The 16,651-nt window shown below is 38.2% G+C and overlaps 1 protein-coding gene across 4 annotated transcripts in view; it reads right to left on the bottom strand.

Moving 5' to 3' along the window:
• Positions 1 to 16,651, bottom strand: part of KANSL1 (KAT8 regulatory NSL complex subunit 1) — a 171,356-nt gene that overhangs the window by 59,244 nt on the left and 95,461 nt on the right. For all 4 annotated transcript variants that reach the window (XM_060290584.2, XM_030850034.3, XM_030850039.3 and 1 more), the window contains one exon: positions 2,778 to 2,919. In XM_060290584.2, coding sequence (XP_060146567.1) covers positions 2,778 to 2,919 — 142 coding nt within the window. The remainder of the gene's footprint in view (positions 1 to 2,777; positions 2,920 to 16,651) is intronic.

Below are 16,651 nucleotides of genomic sequence, written 5' to 3'. Positions count from 1 at the left end.
CTAAACACTACAGAACACAGGACTACAGAAATTGGGAAGGGTCACAGTTGCATGAAGTCGTAACATATCCTTACAAATTATTCCTCTCTGGAAATACAAATCTGTCCTACATTTAAAAAAGGAAAAAAAATGAAGTAAAACTGAAAAAGGAAGAAATGGTAGAAGAAACTGTGCTAAGTCTGATTATAAAACAGGGCCAAAGCAAGCAAGCAAAAAGGAAAGAAAAGAAAAAACTAAGTTGTATGCTTGGGTCAACTGCTTTCCCTTTACCAATTTCAGGTAACACATGGAGTCAAAGTACAAGGAAAAAAAAAAAAACCACCTCTTCATCTGTAAAACAAAATTAAGATGCAATTTCACATACTCACTTTCCTACTTCATTCTAAATAGGTCAAGCTTTCCTACCCATCTTAAGATAAATCAGTGACCTCACTGTAAACCAGCACCACAAGATGGTCCTGGGCTACCTAGACTAGACATGGCTGTCCATAATGCCTTATAACTCTAGGAAGATGGAAACTTCAACTACTTTACATCAATTCTGAAGACAGGTATTCTAGGTTACTGCTGTTCCCATTCAGCAGCTTTTCTATCCAGAAGTTTCATTGTTCTTCCATCTCTCATTCCCCGTAACATTTCCATCCTTAGTTAGCAGGTGCTGTGCAATCTGACAGATCAGTCAAAAGAAGGGATAAAAAAATAATATAATGTTTTGTACTAGACATGGATGTTGAAGATTGCGTGTTGAGAGAAAGAAGTCTCCTTTAGCAACAGAACCCTCTTGGTCCCTGTGCACTCCCCCCTCAGTTTTATTTACCAGGTGTGAAATTTCAATAAATATGCTCAAGAGAAATGATGAAAAGGATACAACAGCAGAATATGTTAGACAGAAAATGCTTTGGGGTCAGATAAATAGCCCTGAGTTCAAATTTAGCTCTGCTTCTTACAAGCCTGTAAGCTGTTGCTTTGTGCATTAAATAACACACATGAATGTACCTGTATATAGTCCACACTCAAGGTTCAGACACTGTTTTCCTTTCTCATTTTAAGACATGGGAGCATCTTTTTTAAAAAAGCTGACTGAATATGAAAGTTAAAACACAATAGTGTTCCAGATGGTATGTCTTAGTTTAACTGAAATCACTTCTTAGTGGCACATAACAATGGTGCAGCTTACAATCAACAGCATCTTTGAGTCTATGAAATACAGTAGTTTTATAATGAGGAACTAATATAACATAAACACATATATAAACACACAGTACATATAATTATATATATATATATATAAAATAGATAAAGCAACAAATATGACTGACTACCATTCTAATAATCTCAGTTGTTACTAAGAGACTCTAGTTCTCAAATATGAAAATTCTCTCTTAACTATTGGCTATAAAATACCAGACACTGGAGAGGTGTCCATGACAGAGGAAGACTGTTTTTCTCCTCAGGATAGGCATATCCAGTCATCTCCCAGATATTCTTTATCAACATTCCAGCTCATATTCTACAAATATCACTTAATTTTCTTTGTGAAAAAGAGCTAAGCATAATGTTTACCATCCTTGGTGAATATTTTTAGATTTAATTCCTCATTTGTGCTAGCTAATTTTTAAAGTTAGGATTTAATGTGTTCCCTATCCTAAAGGAACAAATTATTATTATTATTTTTTTAAGGTAAGTCCTCTGGACTTTGCCCTCAATTATAATATGTTCTACTGAACTTCTGGAGAATTACATATAAGCCCATTTGGGGAAGAAGCTCAAAGAATGCTCCAGTGAAATGTTTGGAATAAAAGCTTACATAATATACAAGGGAGGCTGCAGGACTTTTACTTCAAACTCTTACCCTTTTGTTCATCTTGTCAATTAGTCATCCTTTAACTCTTGGTCTACTAATTAATTTAATGTATGCAGTTCACGGTACATAGCAATTTTCTTAAGGCTTTGACCAGCACTAAGGCAGGTCAAAAACGTTGTGACACTTATTTTTAGGGGCAGTAGATGCTTCATCTAGACCCACATGTTCAGTCAGGGAAGTCACTGCATCAAGCTAACACAGTAAGTACCTTGCAAGAACATAAGCACCAAGAAAGGAGGATTTTTATTTACTGTGACCCCACTAAGGAGAACAGTGCTGGTACACAGCCGTCACTCAACTGTTTACTGAATGGATTTCTTTTCCATGTACATTTTTCCCCCAGTCAAACTCCAAATAAGCAGAGGACATTTTTCAGAAGAAGAACTATACAAGTATCACTGTTAAAGATAAAAGCTGTATCGTTAAGAGTCAGTCCACTGCAAGGAGAACAAAGGAAAATGAAATCACCAGTGTCTAATCTTGCCTGAATGATCTTTCAGGAAAAACTTTATTTTTCCTCAAGAAAGCAAGGGAGGCTTAGCAGTAAAACAGAAACGCATCTAAGTAAAAAAATAAGATGAAAACACAGTCATCACCACTTTTCCATAAATATAACAAATATGCAGGTATGGTCAATGGCTTACATTAAATAGTGCCTTTTTTAAAATGTTCCCTGTTAGCCCAGATATTCAAACTGTTTTGTTCTAAACCCATGAGCTAATCTAACATTATATTCTAACAGTGTTGTCTGCATTATGCTAAGTAACACCAGGCTCTTAAACAAATTAAACCGCTATATCAGATCATATTAAACCATTCTCTCTGACATAGTTAAGAGTTACTGAGGGATGGGGAAAAGGGGATAATGATAGTTTTTAGCTGAGCTGAAAAAGACCAGACACTTATCCCTTACCTTATTAGCACGTATCTGTTTGTAAATATCTGTTTGCTGCCGAATTCGATATTCCAAGTCAGAAACATGAGCCTGAAGCCAGTTCCAGCGGCTGACAATAGCTGCTCGGTCTGCAGCCCATCTCCATTCTGACCTGCGCCTCCTAAAAGGAAATAAACTGAGTGAAATCCAAGAGTAGCAGCAACATTTATACTAAATGGGAGTGGGATGGTTTTAACGTCTAAATGCCGTTATACAGAACACTCTAGTGTCAAGAAAAACTTAAGACTATATGTATGTTTATGTATGTATGTCACAGGACATACATGGATAAAACTCTTCACATAGATACTTCCCAAACTAACTAGCTGAAACTGCCTTCTAAGTATCCTGATCCTGTCTGTGGCAGTTTTTCTGAATTGCCTTAATTTCTCAGGAGATAGAAATATTTTCTACTTTAAGACATATAAAGGATAAAGATTACGTTATCTACATAGAAAATCCAAGACACCACAAATTATAAAGCTAACCAAGAATTCAGCAAAGTTGCCGAGTAAAGATCAACATACCAAAATTAACAGTGTTTCCAAGTGCCAACAAGTAGAAAAGACTCATTTTTTTAAACTATTTACAACACTAACAAATGCTAACATTATACACAAAAGATCTTTGCAGAGAAAATAATAAAACCAAAAGACCTACATAAATGGTGAGATAGATTTTAAGATGGCAATTTTCACATCTACCTACAAATTCAAATAAGCTCCAATCAAATCTCCCATAGGGTTTTTTGTTTGTTTGACTGAGCTGCACGGCTTATGGGATCTTAGTTCCCCAACCAGGGACTGAACCCAGGCCCTCTGCCGTGAGAGCGTGAAGTCCTAACCACTGGGCTGCCAGGGAATTCCCCCCACCACAGGGTTGTTACTGGAAACTTACAAACATCCAAAAATCCACAACAGTGGAGGGGAGGAACACCACTAGAGAAATTCTAAAGAAAGTATGCTGAAAACTCACACTACAGACTTAGGGTAAAGCTATGGTGATTAAGGCAGTCTAGAAAGACAAAAAGACCAGTGGGACAGAATACAGAACTCCCAAACTTAGAACTGGATATATAAAAGAGATGGGCATTCAGAGCAGTGAGGAAAGACTGAATTATTCAATAAATGGCATTGAGATGCCAGTTCTTTACATGAAAAAAGTAAAATTACTTCCTTTCTTTATGATATAATTCACTATTTTTGGAATTCCTAAATCTGAAAAGTCAAACTTAAATAAGATTATCTTTGGAACTTCAGGGCAGGGAAGGATTTCTTAAATAAGACACACAAAAAATTTAGCTAATTTTCAACATACTGCAAAAGATTTAATAAAGTTAAAGGCAAGCTACTAGTTGGTAAAGATATCTGTAACACATAAAACTAAAAATAACACATCAGAATATATAACAGAACTCCACCAAAGAGGTTTAAGAAGAATATAATCTAACAAAAGATGAATAAATTAAAAATTCACATAAGAGAGATCCAAATGGCCACTAAATACATAAAAATATGCCAGGTCTTGTTAGATTTTTGGTTAAAGTATTAGTAGGTCAAATACTAAGAAGTCATTTCAAACCCAGATTGGAAAAACCAAGTGTTAGTGAGATGTGGGAAACAGTAATTCATACATTTCCAACAATAATAAAAACTGGCAACACCACTTTTCAAGAGTAATCTGGAAATACTTGGCTAGGTGGAAAATGTGTATACCTAGCCATCATGAAATTCTATTTCTGAGAATATAACCTGCACATCTGCATGAAGAAACAGGTTCACTGCAATAGTTGGTAATAACTAAAAATTAGTTACAATTTAATTTGCTAAAGTAGGGAAATAGATACACTATAATTTACTGGATTTTTCTATAGCAATAGAAACATATTAACCAAACTATCTGTATCAACATGACTATCTCAGAAGACAATGTTGAATGGAAAAACATAAAAACTAATAATAAGCTAAACAAAGTAAGTACTACTATAGATATAAACAAGTAGTAAAGGAATTTAATGGAGTATTGTTTATCAATTTAATTATTACTGTATGTCTCAACACGACTAAATCTCAACAATGTGGAATGGAAAAACTACATAAAAACTTTTTAAAAAACCCAAAAAACAATAATAAGAATTATTGGGACTTCCCTGGTGGCACAGTGGTTAAGAATCCACCTGCCAATGCAGGGGACATGGGTTCGAGCCCTGGTCCAGGAAGATCCCACATGCAGCAGAGGAACTAAGCCCGTGCGCCACAACTACTGAGCCTGTGCTCTAGAGCCCTCGAGCCACAACTACTGAGCCTGTGAGCCACAACTACTGAAGCCCGCGCTCCACAACAAGAGAAGCCACCAAAATGAGAAGCCTGGACACCACAACGAAGAGTAGTCTCCACTCGCCACAGCTAGAGAAAGCCCGTGCGCAGCAACAAAGACCCAACGCAGCCAAAAATAAATAAACAAAAAATAAATAAATTTATATATATATATAAAAAAACAACTGCTACCAATACATAAATAGTAAATGCATAAAACTGATAAACAACAAATTCAGGACCAGAGTGCTCCTTACCTCTGGGAAGGAAAATAAAGAAGTTAGATTTTAGGGGCTTCCCTGGTGGAGCAGTGGTTAAGAATCCGCCTGCCAATGCAGGGGACACAGATTCAAGCCCTGGTCCGGGAAGATCCCACATGCTGCTGAGCAACTAAGGCCATGCGCCACAACTACCGAGCCTGTGCTCTAGAGCCCACGAGCCACAACTACTGAACCCACGCACCGCATCTACTGAAGCCCACGTGCTCTAGAGCCCATAGTCCGCAAAAAAGAGAAGCCACGCAGTGAGAAGCCCACACACCGCAACTGAGAGTAGCCCCCGCTCGCCGCAACTAGAGAAAGCCTGCGCACAGCAACGAAGACCCAACACAGTCAAAATAAATTAATTAATTAAAGAAAAGTTAGATTTTAGCTCTAACTGTAATGTAATGTTCAACTGCTCTTTAAAAACTAAAAGTCTGATAGAAAATGGCAACTTTAATATTAGAGGGGGTAACTGGCATCTGGTATATTCTGTAGCCAAAATATTTTATGATCTTCCACAAAATTCTATTCCAAGAGAGAAGAAGTCGTCATACTGCCCTTAGCCCCATCTCCAATCAGGTTCTACATACTCAGTAACAAACATTTTAAGTGACTGTAAGTGAAGTTTAACATAGTCTACTGATAGGGTGAAATACATTATAATAAAAGAGAACAGGGCTTCCCTGGTGGCGCAGTGGTTGAGAGTCCGCCTGCCGATGCAGGGGACACGGGTCCGTGCCCCGGTCCAGGAAGATCCCACATGCCGCGGAGCGGATAGGCCCGTGAGCCATGGCCGCTGAGCCTGCGCTCCGCAACAGGAGAGGCCACAGCAGTGAGAGGCCCGCGTATCGCAAAAAAAAAAAAAGAGAACAAATCTAACCATAGTAGAATTAGAAATGAGTTAATACTTAATCATACCATAATAACTAAGATCAAGGATAGCAATAGTATTTTACTAACTTCAATACATTCCAAATATAAGCCATTGAAGCCAACCATTGTGATAAAAGTATTATCCAATTATTTCTCTTTAGAAACAAGGCATATAGTTCCCTAACCTTGATGGAAAAAGCACAAGATATAAAGATACTTTCTTTTTTAAGTACAATTATCTGATTCAATATTGGCTACAGGTCTAGTACCAGCCCAAATTCAGGAAAGAACCTCTAGAGGTCAAGAATAACCTCTGGATCATTCTTGAACTATAAAAATGTCCCCCCTTTTCTAAAAGAGGTAAAGCTAGTTAACCCTCATATCCCATTTCCAACTTTCATCACTCTTCAAGGTTCGCAACCTTCCCATCTTGTAAAATCTCTTGGTTTTTACAGGTTCATTTCATTTCTGAAGCTACCACAGTACCAAGTCCCCATCTACCACCAATGGGCTACTCCAATAACTCCTTAACTACCCACTCCTAACATAAATCACATATTACTTCTCCTCAATAAAATCTCCTCAAACCTTATTTCTTCCTGTCACTCTTATGTGTAAGGAATCACACAGCTTCTCTGCTTCTTTACAAATCCTAAGTCTTCAAGGAAACAAAGTAGAAGGGGAGTCAAATATCATAAAAGGCAGCAATTCGAAGCCAAAAGTGATTAATAAAATTAACACAACATCCATTTAATGACAGTTTATTCCCAGACAAATCTGTTTTAACAACTGACAGTGGCTAGCCAAAATAATACTCTAATGTTGAAAACCAAAGCAAGGGAAAGATGATTTCTTGGCCAATTTACAGCACTTCCTCCTTAGTCACCCTTGGTGGACAAAGAATCCTGGCAGTCTCTCCCAATGATCCTGAACTTAGCTCATAAGCATTCTCATGAAAGTGTTCCAGGACATCAAGCACTGTGAATTGGCAGGAAAGATGAAACTTATTTGTTATTTCTGAATTTCGACACATCTTAACCGAAAGAATTTTTTCTCTTTTTCTTTCTTGTCTGAGGTCAAGGAAAAAATAAGAAAGAAACCACAACACTTTAACTGTGTGAAAACTTGAAAATATAAAAGGAAAAGAAAATTCCTTAAAACATTTCAGTTCACAAGAACTTTGGTGGATAAACACATTTTTTCTTTTGACATTAATGAACAGCCCTTTTCAATTTTCTTAAGGTCAAAACTAACAGGCTGATATACAAGTATTATTCTAAATACCAATACAAAGCCGAACGTCATGGTAATATTTTTTTGGAGATTGGCTAATAAACTAATTAAAGACAAATAAACTAATTAAAGATAGGCAGCATTAAGGGAGGACTGCAACCCCCAATTATGAACAGGTTTCATTCTACAAATACATTTGTCATATGACAGTTTCTAACCAGATGTAATTTTCAGCAGGAAGTTGTCACAATGAGGTAGTTAATGAAAAATGGAAAACCCCACCCCAAGTGTCCCAAAAGTATCTTGTGTTCAAAATACCAGCAACGTGGACAGAAAGCTGAACTGTTAACAAAGGTGGGAGGTGTACAGTTAGCAAGCCTGAGGTGAGCTGTGAAGATGTTACCACACCCCAGTGGCAGAGCAGAACACAAAACACAGTGCAAGAATAACAGCTTCAAGTGTAAGAGTTTATGTTTTTGTTTCCTCAACAAAAACAACATGCCACAGAAACTCAGTTTACCAGAGGTAGAGGTATATTTCGCCCCTAATATTCAAAATGTAAATTTATTACTCTGATAATTTACAGCTCAAAACAAGAGACACTGATTTAAAAGCAGGGTCATGCTTTAAATAGAACATGTGACTAAGGCTGCAGAGTAATACTTACGCAAATATAATGATGAACTGGTTTCTACTGCAGTCATTATCAATAATGAAGAAAAAGATGTGGATTCCAACAATCCACAGGGTTCGTTCAACTCTTTCCTATTGCTTACTCTGTGCTAATAATTAGTAAAATAATTGCTCTGTGCTGTCTGTGCAGGACACTAGGATGCTTTCTAAGGTGTTGTTCTGCCATGTACTTTATGCCAGTTTGCACCAGAATATATGTCTACATGTACTGGGCTACTTACTACCTGAATGGGAATTCATTTTAACTTGTATTTTGTTCCTTGCTTTTAGTAAATGTTTTACTGGTAAATTTTCTTTGTCTGCATGTGCTGTATAAAAATCCATTAAACTTTTACACAATGAATTGCTTTTTGGTTACCTAAATGCAGAAAGATACAGTACTAATATTTGCTTTTGTAATATCACATGAATAGTAAACTGTAATGTTGCCAGCTATGTACCAGTATTTATTTGTATAAAATAGTGTATGTTGTATAAATAGACTCTTTTTTAGCTATGTGAACTTAGAGCTTTAATAGTTCTTTTTTTTTTACAGGGTTAGTAGAATATTACCACATATCTAGAACTTAAGATATTCCATGGGATCTAAGAATAATTATTTACTTGAACCAAAAAATCATTTCCTCTAAAAAAGCTCTCACATTTATAAACACTTTAAAGCTAAACAGTGGAAAGTACTAGAAAATTTAGAGTTCAGGTTACATGTTGGCCAACGTAGAAAACAAAAATGGGATTAATTTTTGTTTTTAATTCTTTAAAATCCTCTTGAATGGTAATGTTTCATTAGAAGAGGACAAACAGATCAACACAGGGACTTTGATGTAAGGAGATTTAACTTCTCTTAAATGTGAGGACCAAGCTCCTTCCATTTTTATTACAAATTAGATATTATCCATTGAATCTTCAAAGGTGTCAATGATAAAACCTTTTCTACTACACCTTAAGAATCACTTAACTTAGAGGTGGTTACCACTAACCTTACTAAAAGAAAAACAACAAGGAATGTAATTTCTAGTAACATAGAGAAAAGACAAAGATTTGCTACAGCTCTGACTGCCAACATACTGTCAATGAGTTCAATAAAAGAGATTGTATTTGATAAATCCTATCTTCAATGATGCCACAGACAGCAGGGGTAGATACTGTACTTCCTTTTTCTCGAAGATACACTGCAGCAAAAGCTGATTTACCTAAAAGTAACACTAAAGTTAGGCATTGAACCATGTCAAACACTTGACCTAGTGCTGCCTTTAAGTCACCTAGTTCTAGTCCAGGATGGGAAATCTTCAAGTCCAGTAGAACAGTGCTGGTGGATTATACTTTTCCCTGATCTAGAAATGTTTTTAAATCTCATTAAAGTAACAACAGGATGCTGCAAAGGCCTGAATGGTGGCAATTCCATCTTTGATTCTGATTTCAGTCCTATCTCCAATTCTTTCCTTTTATGCAAATAAAGATCCATTAACAAGATAAAAGTAAAATGACTGTCGGCAGCAAGTTACACAGTACAACGTTCAACCAAAAACGATCCGATAGTTATGTGCTACGTCCAAATGTGCAAAATGTCTGAAACACCTACATTCTGAAATCTCTAGGATCTTTAGATGACTTATAAAAAACCAATAATGCAGACTAAGTAAAACTGAGATCACCATCAGACATCCAGAGCACACAGCTGCTAGACTCACAGTATCCAGGGTTAAGAGTGAGGGTCTCTCTGGGATAGGAACAGAAAATCTTAACATTACAAAGAGTCACATAAAAAAAATATGTATACAAGTATTAACTACCTAGCTCAAAAGCAGTGACATGCTGTATGACAGGATTGGGGGGGGGGACGACAAGAGTACGCACGTTACCACTGGGTTATGAAAAATCCTTTTTCCAGTTTCAGATATTAGACAGTTACTGAAATCCAATTTGCGCTCCACCAACTTCCCTTTAAATACTCATTAAAATTAGAATCTTAAAAGTTTCACATAGCTAGAAACTAAGAATACAGGTTAATCTCTGAATAGCTAGAGGAATTTCCAATAACCAAAATTTAGAAGAATCATTAAGGCAAAAAAAATAGGAACACATGAGGAAAAGATAGATTTCTATTTCTAATCACTATATCATATACAGAATTTCTAATAACCAAAGGCAGCGAAGGCATCTATTGCCAATCCCTTCCACAAACTTAAAAAAAAAAAAAGGAGCTCATTTCTTTCCTGTGTTACAAATTTCAAATAATGAAATGAAAGCTAGATGAAAGCAGACAGAAAATTGTATTTGATATCCAAGGATATTTAGTTGGCAATGAGAAGAAGCTGAAGCATCATTTCCATAAAATGATGGAAAATGGTTTTCACTGACTGTTGAGCAAGGAAAAGGACTAAATACTGCATCAGGTTATCCAAGAAGCAACATTACTCAAAAAGGCAGTGTGACATAATCATACAGAAGATTCCTCCTCAGCCAGCACATTTGAACACCATCAAGTATCAGGAAGTTGGCCAGAGGCTGGACTCAGTAACACTTATAAAGCTCAAAGTAGGAATGTAGAGGCAACAAGGTGGACACTGAGAGAAATCATTCCATCGAGCTGTTTACCTGCATATATCAAGAACCTTTCCTCCCAGGCAATGTAACTGTCTACCTTAAAATCTCGCATAGATTCAATATTCTGTAATGACCTATATGGGAATAGGATCTAAAAAAGAACGGATATATGTATAACTGATTCACTTTGCTGTACAACAGAAACACCTTATAAGTCAACTATACTCTAATAAAAATTAATTTTTAAAAATCCCTCAGAGAGGGCTTCCCTGGTGGCACAGTGTTTGAGAGTCCGCCTGCCGATGCAGGGGACACGGGTTCGTGCCCCAGTCCGGGAAGGTCCCACATGCCGCGGAGCGGCTGGGCCCACGGGCCATGGGTGCTGAGCCTGCGCGTCCGGAGCCTGTGCTCCACAGCGGGAGAGGCCACAGCAGTGAGAGGCCCGTGTACCGCAAAGAAAAAAAGAAAAAAGAAAGAAAACAAAATCCCTCAGAGAAAAAAACAGGGAAACTATCAGAAGTAGAGTTCACTGTAAAGTAAAGGCTACAAAATTGGCCAGATACAAATAAGTGTCCCAAAACTAAAATCCTCACATCCTTACAAAAATCTGTTTTTGATAGTCCTCTCCTCCTCTGTAAAAAGCAAACAAAACATAACAAAATATTCTTCCAGTATCTCAAGCTGGAAAGCTTGTTACCCTCAACTCCTCTCTTTCTCTCACAACCATATTTAATCCACGAGAAACTCTTTTCGATCTACCTTCAAAATACATCTAATCTCAGACCTCTTCAACCAAGCAACCATCATCTCTCAGCTGGAAATGGCATCAGCCTCCTGAGTGGTCCTCCTGCCTCGGACTTACCTTATAGTCCTCTGCTCAGAAAGTTCCCATCTAACCCAGAGTAAAAGCCAAAGTTCCTACAAGGCTCCTCGCTATTTCTCATCCTCCATTCTCTGACTTAAATGAACTTGTCTTGAAACACGTTCTTCTCCCAGATATCCTTGAGCAATGTTTCTGTATTTCCCTGGGGTCACCTTATCAAAGAAGCCTACTCTGACCAACACAAAATAGTGAAGCTGCTGCCACCACCCTCCCCGGACTCTACTTTGTTTCCACAGCACTTACCACTTGATATATATTTATTCATTTATTGCCTCAGTTCCTCCAGCAGTGTCAGTTACAAGAGGGGCAGGAATTCTTTGTTTTATTCACTCATGTATCACAAGAAATTGTTTTATTTACTAATGTAGCCCCACAAACCCAACACAGTAAGTCCCCAACACACGAATCTTCAAGTTGCATTCGCATGTCCCATCACGTTAGTTAGTTCATGTGTCTGGCGTACATTGTCACGTGTCAGCTATGATGCGAAAAGAAGAGCTACTACCCAGATATCACTGGATCTTTTCTTCAAGAAGGTAGATAGAATTGAATCCAGCAAGGAACCAGACCCTGTGCCATCAACGTCAGGCGTGAGTGAAATTGCAGCTTGCCCTCCGTCTCCTGTTGCTGACGATCCTTCAGCTCTACCACCTCCCACCTCCTCTCCCTCCTCCAGTCAGCAACTCTTCTTGCCTGTTCACTTGATGCCAGCCCCTGTATGCCAGCTGTTGTACTGTACTACTGTACTTTTCAAGGTACTGTACTGTAAGATTTAAAATGGTTTTTTTTGTGTTTTTTAAAATATATTTGTGTGAAAACTATTATAAACCTATTACAGTACAGTACAACATAGCCGATTGTGTTAGTTGGGTACCTATGCTAACTTTGTTGGACTTACGAACAAATTGGACTTATGAATGCGCTCTCAGAACGGAACTCCTTTGTATATAGGGGGCTTACTGTAGGCTCACGTGCAGTAAGTATTCAATAAATGTATGTTAAATGAATGAATATTGGTGGTAGTGGAGATGAGGAAGGGAGTATCCTATCCACAGTGGTTCACAATAGTATGTGTACAGCTGGAAAGGCAGGCACAAATCTTTACTGAGGGTTATTAGTTTATAGGTTTGATCTAATTCCAATGAAAATCCCAGACGGATTTTTTGAGAGAATTTGACAAGACTGATGGATTTGACTACCCAAATTTAAAACTTCTATAATTCAAAAAACATACCAATTAAAAGGCAAACAGAGGGCTTCCCTGGTAGCGCAGTGGTTGGGAGTCCGCCTGCTGATGCAGGGGACGCAGGTTCGTGCCCCGGTCCAGGAGGATCCCACATGCCGCGGAGCGGCTGGGCCCGTGCGCCATGGCCACTGAGCCTGCGCGTCCGAAGCCTGTGCCCCGCAACGGGAGAGGCCACAACAGTGAGAGGGCCGCGTACCGCAAAAAAAAAAAAAAAAAAAGAAAGGCAAACAGAAAGCTAGGGAAAACAATGTATACTTATGAATCAATTCAAAAGGACATATAAGCAAGTGACTACAAAAGATTTATTTATATAAAAATACACATGGCCAGTAAATACAAAACAAGGGTTAAACTACATTAGTAAATCAAAGCAATAAAAATTTTAAAGGATGCCTTTTCTGCCGAGCAAATTTTAAAAGTCACATAAAAAGAACTGTATCTAATGCCTGCTAGGTTTCAGGGAAACTGCTGATGAAACAGCAGTTTCATTCTGGAAAACAATATAACATTTATCAAAAACCTTAAAACTGTCCTTATCCTATGACCAAAAAAATTTTCCACATCAGAAATTTAACCTAAGATAATAACCTGTGACATGAATCAAGTTTTACTCACAACAAAACTCCTATATAAGAGATCACAAACGAAGGTCACATTCCTGAAGTTGGTTTTATTTGCTTATAGTTGAATTTTCTTTGGCCTCCATACATAAGGATACAATATTTTTTCAATTCTTTGCCAGCAGTTTAAAATTATATACAAAGACAGGGTCTGCCAATGCTGGGTCTGCAAGTCTCTTAATGACTATTAGCTAAACAGCAGCTGATCCCTTCAGCTGTGGCACTTGATCCACAGTTCAAAATTATCCCCACCTGGTAGGTGTCATTCATTTATATTATATGTCTGAACTCCTGAAGTTACCTGAGTTGGAAACCCTACACTAGAAGTCAAATGTTAAGCCCGCAGGGCTGTCTAAACCCGTATTGTAGGGCCCCATCTCCAGAGTTTCAGATTCAGTAGGTCTGAGGTGGGGGTCCCAGAATTTACATTTCTAACAAGTTCCAAGGTGATGCTAGGTAATGCTGCTGGTCCAAAGATCACACTCTGAGAAACTTAGACTGATGAAACTTCCTCAGTGAAGCCAGAGAGGGGTCCCATGAATTACACAATTGCAGGATACCTGAATAATCCTGAGGATGCCATTTAAGGGGATGGGGCAGAGGGTCCTAAGAAAAGTTGATGGATCAAAAACCAATAGTCACCGCAGATGTCACAGCACTGACTACCCCTAATTATCAGAGGTAGAAAACCATTGCCCCTACACTAAATTTAGGAATAATCCTAGATTAAATTCTTGGTCCTATTTTTTAAATTCTACATTCTTCCTCATGGGTTTTATTTATTCTCAAAGTTTTAAATACTTCTTCTACACTTCATAACATAATACGGGTTGCAAATAAAGACTGCTGTAAAAGATACCTTATAGCTCCAATATTTCATGACCAACAAATGCGTTATTACCAGCTCTAATATTTTCTACTGAATTTGAATTCTTTCTTCAGCTAGAAACTATACATAGTAGTTAACATTTGTGGAATGCTTCCTTTGTTCTGGGCACTGCTACCAACTTTACATGAATTTCATCATTTAATCATTATAACAACCCTGAGAGACAGCACCTACTATCCCCATACTGCAGATGCAGAATCTGAGGCACTGAGGGGTTAGGTCATTTGCCCAGAGAAGAAAAAGCAAGATGTACATCTGGCTCCAGAGCCCTTAATTTTAATCACTGCACTATAGTGCCTCTATCCTCATTGCCTTTGTGTTAAAGGAAAGCTTTGTTAACAGGGAATTCAATTTAAGGTCTTTACCTACCTCTTGAACCCATTTTTCTGTTTCCATATACAGCTAAGAACTCTACTTAAAAAAGGCCAACACAGGGCTTCCCTGGTGGCGCAGTGGTTGAGAGTCCGCCTACCGATGCAGGGGACACGGGTTCGAGCCCTGGCCTGGGAAGATCCCACATGCCGCAGAGCAACTAAGTCCGTGCACCACAACTACTGAGCCTGCGCGTCTGGAGCCTGTGCTCCGCAACAAGAGAGGCCGCGACAGTGAGAGGCCCACGCACCGTGATGAAGAGTGGCCCCCGCTCGCCGCAACTAGAGAAAGCCCTCGCACAGAAACGAAGACCCAACACAGCCAAAAATAAACAAATAAATTTATATGTGAGTGTGTGTGTGTGTGTGTGTGTGTGTATATATATACACATATATAAAGGAAGCACAGACACTCCATTATAACATTAATAGAAGTATGTGACTTTGTGTGACACACAAAATAAAAACACATTAGTCCCTGCCCTTAAGAGGCAGCATGCAAAACAAAATGATACCCAATTCACCCTAAATTCAGTCTCCACACAGAAAGGCATAAAGGTGAAAAGTCAAGAACCTGCAAGCTGTAATCCCCTGAAGGGATCATGGAGGCTGGTCTCTAAACTCTAAAGCCCAGTAGAGAAGTCCTAGGAATGTGTAAATGACCCTGCACAGCAAAAGGGAAAGAGCAGATAACCAACTGAATAAGAGAACAAAAAGATCAGTGAAATCATATTTTTAAGCCTATGGCCACATATGGTTCTATTTTTTGTATTCATCATTTACTATTAAAAACCACTGCAATATATTGGTGATGTCCAAGACAAATATTATGGCAATAATATTTACTTTGCTTAAGGAAAGAACTCAGAAGTAACTGAGGAACTAAACAGAATGGAAAACAGGTCTACTCTGGGCATCTAATTGGTATGAAATTATGTTAGAAACAGATCTGAATTAGGAGGGAAAAGCAATTTGACATGCTACTGCAAAAGAAGAAAGAAGACTGGCCTCAGCAATGAACGAAAGACGAAGATCAGAGAAAACACGATAGCATCTATCTGCATTGATTGCTTTTTAAAAATTAACAGACTTTATTTCTTAGAATAGTTTTAGGTTTACAGAAAAACTGAGTGAAAAGTAGAGAACCCATATATCCACCCCCTCAACAGTTTCCTCTATGATTATGCGTTAGTGTAATACATTTGTTACAACTGATGAACCAATTGATACATTATTATTATTAATTAAAGTCCATAGTTTACACAATAGGGTTTACTCTTTGCAGTTTTGACCAATGTATAATGACATGTATCCACTATTTTAAATATGTAATGCCAAAATCAAAGAGAGTGTTGCTCTAGCTCTCACTGTCTTTATCACAGTAATATAAACTAACTCCTAATCTCCCCCTGCCCTCATCTACGTTTCCTAATCTTCCCCATCTCAATAAAGAGCAATACCTTCCTTCAACTGGCTGAGATCAAAAAACTCACTTTCACAACCCACACACCTACCCCATGAGCAAATCCTACCTGCTCTGCTTTCAAAATATATCCAGAATAAAACATCACTCCTCACAAACTTCACCACCACCCCGACCCAAGCCACCACCCTCTGGCACCAGAGATCACAACAGCCCCCAGCACAGATGCCGCTGCTGCTGTCCAGAGCAGTCAGCTTTTCTTTCAAACTAGGTCAGATCATGTCACCCCTCTACTCAAAGGTGATACTCAGAGTAAAAGCTAAAATCCTTACAATAATCAACTAGCTTCCAAACACCCTATCTCCACCTACTCCAGTCCCCCTTTACCCTGAGTTTACCTCCTACTAGGTTCCTTCTCACTACTGAAGCTACACTGCTATCATAAAGACCAAGATGCATTTAGCCATAAGTGCTTAAAGGTAAACAAGTATTCACATTGT

The sequence above is a fragment of the Globicephala melas genome, chromosome 20 (assembly GCF_963455315.2).
Source record: "Globicephala melas chromosome 20, mGloMel1.2, whole genome shotgun sequence".
Classification (NCBI taxonomy): Eukaryota; Metazoa; Chordata; class Mammalia; order Artiodactyla; family Delphinidae; genus Globicephala; species Globicephala melas.
Note: the sequence above shows the minus strand (reverse complement) of the source record. Positions and strands in the feature narration are given on the sequence as shown.